This window comes from Ranitomeya variabilis, chromosome 4 (assembly GCF_051348905.1).
Source record: "Ranitomeya variabilis isolate aRanVar5 chromosome 4, aRanVar5.hap1, whole genome shotgun sequence".
Taxonomy (NCBI): domain Eukaryota; kingdom Metazoa; phylum Chordata; class Amphibia; order Anura; family Dendrobatidae; genus Ranitomeya; species Ranitomeya variabilis.
In genome coordinates this window covers 685,736,695-685,742,261 of record NC_135235.1, presented here as the reverse complement: position 1 = coordinate 685,742,261, position 5,567 = coordinate 685,736,695, and the positions used below count along the sequence as shown (strand labels likewise).

General features: G+C 45.2%; 1 protein-coding gene across 1 annotated transcript; it reads right to left on the bottom strand.

Moving 5' to 3' along the window:
• Positions 1 to 265: 265 nt before the first annotated feature.
• Positions 266 to 3,594, bottom strand: LOC143767616 (uncharacterized). Its single transcript, XM_077256054.1, has 2 exons — positions 3,567 to 3,594; positions 266 to 3,488 (listed from the first exon to the last, which is right to left on the bottom strand). The coding sequence occupies exon 2, from the start codon at positions 3,295 to 3,297 to the stop codon at positions 1,957 to 1,959; it is 1,341 nt and encodes a 446-aa protein (XP_077112169.1). The 5' UTR covers positions 3,298 to 3,488; positions 3,567 to 3,594; the 3' UTR covers positions 266 to 1,956.
• Between the last annotated feature and the right edge of the window lie 1,973 nt (positions 3,595 to 5,567).

The window sequence follows — 5,567 nt, the reverse complement described above, 5'->3', positions numbered from 1 at the left end:
GTCATAAATGCTTCCAGAGGTCTTCCACATGTTTTTTCATTCCATTCAGTATTTTTTTCATTTATTTCAACATTTTCATTGCCCCCAGACGTCTTTGTGGGGCCTGCCAGAAAAAAACCCTCAGATTACCCTTTGACTCCCATTCCCACTCGTTACTCGAAACAAGCAATCGAGTATTAGGAATTGTTCGGTTCGACAGACGAGCACCCGAGCATTTAAGTGCTCGCTCATCTCTGCTGAACAACTCTCCAACTGCCTACTCCAATCATTGAATTTCTCCTCCAACACCTAACCAGGAAGAAAGAACTTTTACTGGCAATTCCCAAGAGCCAGTGGCGAGAATATATACCAGAGGAGAGTGGCTAACACAGAACAGCTGAGGCAATTCACAATGAGAGCTGACAGAGCAAGGCAAACGTGCTAGGATGGTGAAGCAGTTCTAATCAGTGTGACCAAACACTGCGATCTTCTGGCCCTTCTCTGTTGTGGATTTCCCGTGACATCATATTACATGCAGCTCTGATATATATATATATATATTTACATACACACGCAGCTCTGCTACATATGCACATTTGCATACACGTACACTCTATATAAATTACCCCATTTTGCAGTTCCTTCCAGGTCATGCAATTGATTACATGATCGGAAAGGTCCTTGAACTAGTTGACTGGAAGGTTCTTTTACTGCTCACTCAGGACATGCAGCCACTGTGCAGGGCCTGGTACCTTCCTCTCCTGCTCTACACCAATCAGTTAAGATAAATCTGGGGCTGGAAGAGAGAGCAGTTTTCTCAGTGATTAGGAAGGACACTGTCTCAGCATTCTCCTCTGCCATAGGAAGCTGCCTTCAGTCTATAAGATGTACTTAATTAGCAAGAGTTTTTCTTGCTGAAAGTGTGTCTTATAGTCCAAAATACGGGTAGCTCTACAGTAATTTCCCTTTCCAATTTAATTATATGACTTTTTATAAGTTTTTGTACAATTTGTCAATAACATACTGTAAATAGTTTATTCCCGTCTGAGTTATTTTTTATGGTCAACAAAATACTATTTTCTAGTAATTCTTTTTCATCCTCTAGGTATGATAATTGCTTCTCTGTGTGTGAGATTTTTGGTTTTTAAAAGGGTTGCCACTACTTGGACAATCTCTTTTAATTCTTAAAGTTAGGTACTGTTAAAAAAATGCTTTGCACAAAAAGAAAAAAAAAACAAAGAGCATGAACCGCACCTCCAAAAATCATACGTTGATCTAAAGCCGCCAGGCAAAAATGTATACAGGTGAACATGAGGTTTTCAGTTTAACATTCTGATCAGACTGTATGAAGCCCACTGCCACGTCACGGCAAACCTCGTAATGGGTCCTACCGCCCTAACGGATCAGAGCCGCGACCACCACCACAGCGGCAATGCACCAGCAGGGCAGATGGCCTTTTGCCCCACAGCACCCATGCTGCAAGACTGAGCCCCCATGACTCCAGACCACGCAGACCCACCAGCACAAAGCCACAGCAACAATGGACGCCACACAGCACCAACACCAAAATGAAAGGAGCAATGAAAATACTCAAGCTACTTACCAGGTAGCGGTGTTTTTCAGGAGTCCATGACAGCACTAACGAGAGAGGGGATCCGCCCTTCAGGGACAGGAAACCTACAGAGATAAAAGGGCGGCACCTCTCTCCCGCATCAGTTGGATTACAGAGCATGAGAGGACCTCCATTGATTAGTAACACATAAATATCTTAACACATTTCACCTTGTGACTAAAATTTGTAGAAAATTAACCTACATGAGAATATACTTATCGTGATGAAACCCATACCAGTAGAAAGGGAGGGAATATAGGAGTGCTGTCATGGACTCCTGAAAAACACCGCTACCTGGTAAGTAGCTTGAGTATTTATTCAGTCGTTATGACAGCACTAACGAGAGAATTACAGAGAAAAGAGTATTAGGGTGGGATTACTGCTTCCAGCACCCTTCTACCAAATGTGAGATCGTTGGAGCTACCAAGATCTAATCTATAATGATTCAAGAAAGTAGACGGAGATGACCATGTGGCCGCCTTACATATGTCCTCAATTGACACCTCCGATCTCTCTGCCCAGGAAGATGCCATGGCACGGGTGGAATGAGCCTTTACGCCTTCCGGGACTTCTAGGCCACCTGCTGAATAAGCCAGAGAAATTGCCTCCCTAATCCATCTACTTAAGGTGTTTTTGGATACTCTAAACCCTTTCTTGACTCCCTGATAGGATATAAACAGGGAATTATCTTTTTTCCAGGGATCTGTTAAAGAAATATATTTAAGAAGGCATCTTTTGACATCTAATGTATGGAGTTTGAGTTCCTTTGGGTTTTTAGGATTAGGACAAAAGGTGGGGAGATTTATCTCCTGGAGTCTGTGGAACTTAGACGCTACTTTTGGGAGATAGAGGGGATCAGTTCTTAATACTACTCTATCTTCTCTAATCTGCATATATGGAGTCAGTCTAGAGAGGGCCTGTAAATCACTAACTCTCCTAGCCGACGTAAGAGCAATCAAAAGAGCTGTTTTTAAGGACAGGATCTTTATAGATGCAGATTCTAAAGGTTCAAAGGGGGGTTCCGTTAACGCTGAGAGGACTAAGTTTAAGTCCCACGGGGCTAGTCTTTTCTTAACGATGGGTCTTGATCTAGCGGCCGCTTTAATAAAACGAGCAATCCAATAATTTTTAGCTAACCCGCAATTATACAGCGCCCCTAAGGCTGAAACCTGGACTCTAAGGGTGCTTGTAGCTAGCCCCATCTCGAGACCTTTCTGCAGGAATTCCAAGATCTTTGGAATATTAGCTTTCTGACTGATAACCGATCCTGAGACCGAAAGGAATTTTCTCCAGATTCTTACATAAATATCTGTTGTGGAGTTTTTTCTGCTTTTTAATAGGGTATTAATAAGTCCCTCTGAAAAACCCTTTTTTCTTAGTAATGACCCTTCAAATCCCACGCCGTCAGATGTAAACTGGCCACTCGTGGATGGAAGACAGGACCCTGTGAGAGGAGGTCTGGGAGTTCTGGGAGAATCCACGGTTGAGAAATGGACATTTTCCTCAGCCAAGGAAACCACGGCCTCTTGGGCCAGAACGGCGCTATCAAAATTACATGAGCTTTGTCCTCCCGAATCTTCCTGAGGACTATCGGGATCAAGTTCAACGGGGGAAAGGCGTAGGCTATTTCGAAGTGCCAAGGAATCAGGAGAGCATCCACCGCCACCGGATTGTCTCTGGGGTTTAGGGAACAAAATCGACGACATTTTTTGTTTTCTTTGTTGGCGAAGAGGTCTATCTGTGGGTACCCCCAACGATGAGTGATCTGATCGAAGATGACCTGATTGAGCACCCAATCTCCTTGCCCGAGCTTTCTGCGACTTAGAAAGTCGGCTACAACGTTGTGTTTCCCTTTTATGTGCAGTGATGTGAGTGACCGTAGATGATTCTCGGCTATCTGTAAGATACGACCCGATACCTCCATTAAGGACCTGGATCGGGTTCCCCCTTGGTGGTTAATGTAAGCTACCGTTACCTGATTGTCTGAGAATAGTCTGACGTGATGGTCCTGTAAGGATATAAGGAAATGTCTCAGAGCTCGTTCTACGGCTAACAACTCTTTGAGGTTAGATGACAAGTTCTGTTCGGAGGGTGACCAAACCCCCTGGACCCACATCTCGCCCATATGCGCCCCCCATCCCGTGGGACTAGCATCTGTGGTTAATACTCGCGATATGTGGTTTATCCAGGGAACCCCCTTACGCAGGTTTGGAGCGTGTAACCACCAATGTAAGGACTGAATAGTGGAATCCGACAAGGAAAGAAAACTATCCAAGTGACCCTCTAACAGACGAGTGTTGTACAGAACTTCCCACTGTAGGACCCTGGTGTGGTACTGGGCCCAACGTACTGCCGGGATACACGACGTGAGTGAGCCTAACAGTGACATTGCTCCCCTCAATGTTATTATTGGATTAGCAATCACTCTAAGAATCTGTCGTTGGATTTTTTCCAACTTAACGTCCGGTAGACGGCATTCTTGTAACCTCGAGTCCAATATGAGACCCAGGAATTCTTGAACCTCTAGAGGCGGCAACCGCGATTTTTTAAAATTGATTATCCACCCCAACCTTTGCAAGGCTGCAATTACTTTGTGTAGTTGGGACGTGCAGTGTGATTCAGAGTTTCCTATTATTAATAGGTCATCGAGATATGGAACTATGAGAATATCCTGCACATGGAGATGCGCCATACCCTCCACCATTATTTTAGTGAACACCCGAGGGGCCACCGCGACACCAAAGGGGAGTGCCTTGTATTGGAAGTGTCTTATCGATTCCCCTAAGAGGACTGCAACTCTTAAATAACGCTGGTGGTCTACGTGTATGGGGACGTGATAATATGCGTCTTTCAGATCTAAGACGACCATAAAACACCCGCCAAACAATAACTTTATTGCAGACTTGACCGACTCCATATTAAATGACGGGATCCACAAAAACCTATTTAGGCCCTTAAGGTTTATAATTGTGCGAAAGGTATTATCTGGCTTCTTAATCAAGAAGAGGGGAGAATAGAATCCTTTACCCCTTTGTACTTCAGGAACCTCCACCAAAACGCCTTTCTGTTGGAGTTCCTGGACCTCAGTCTCTAATGCCAGCTGTTCTGTGGAGGAAGAACGCATTGGTGTTACTAGAAACCTGTCGTCAGGAGTGAATTGAAAGTCAAACTTTAGTCCAGACTCAACAATGTTCAGGACCCACGGGCTATTGGAAATAATACGCCAAGCCGGATAGAAGGCTAGAAGCCTGCCCCCTACCCGGTCCGCCAGTCATTGTGGCTTCCTGTTGTCTCTAAAGGAATTAAACATGTAGCCTCTACCTTTCTTTTTATTGGCGTCATATCTGGATCTTTCTCTATTTGGTCTTGTTCGATCAAACCACCTCCTATTAGTGCCTCTTCTGTAAGTGGGCCTACCCAGGTAGGGAAAACGTTTCTTACTGTCTCCCGCTTTTTCTAATAATTCATCCAGGACCGGACCGAATAAGTGCTCTCCCACGCACGGAATGTTGCATAATTTGGATCTGGCCTGCATGTCTCCTTGCCAACATTTCAGCCAGATAGCTCTACGGGCTGAATTAGAGAGTGCGGCCGACCTAGCCGCCAATTTGACTGAGTCCGCTGAAGCATCAGCAAGGTAAGCCGCAGCCCCCTGAATCATGGAGAGGGAGGATAATATTTCATCTCTCGGGGTTTTGTTCTTCAGCTGACCCTCCAGGCTATCCAACCACACCATCATAGAGCGTGCCGTGCAGGTGGCAGCAATTGATGGTCTGAGAGCCCCTGCTGAAGTTTCCCAGGCTCCCTTGAGAAACACATCTGCTCTCCTGTCCAGTGGGTCCTTTAAAGTCCCCAGATCCTCAAACGGCAGAGAGGATTTTTTAGAAGCCTTGGCTACAGCAGCATCAAGCTTCGGGGCTTTATCCCACGTGGCCGATGCAGACTCCTCGAACGGATACTTCCGTTTAAAGGATGG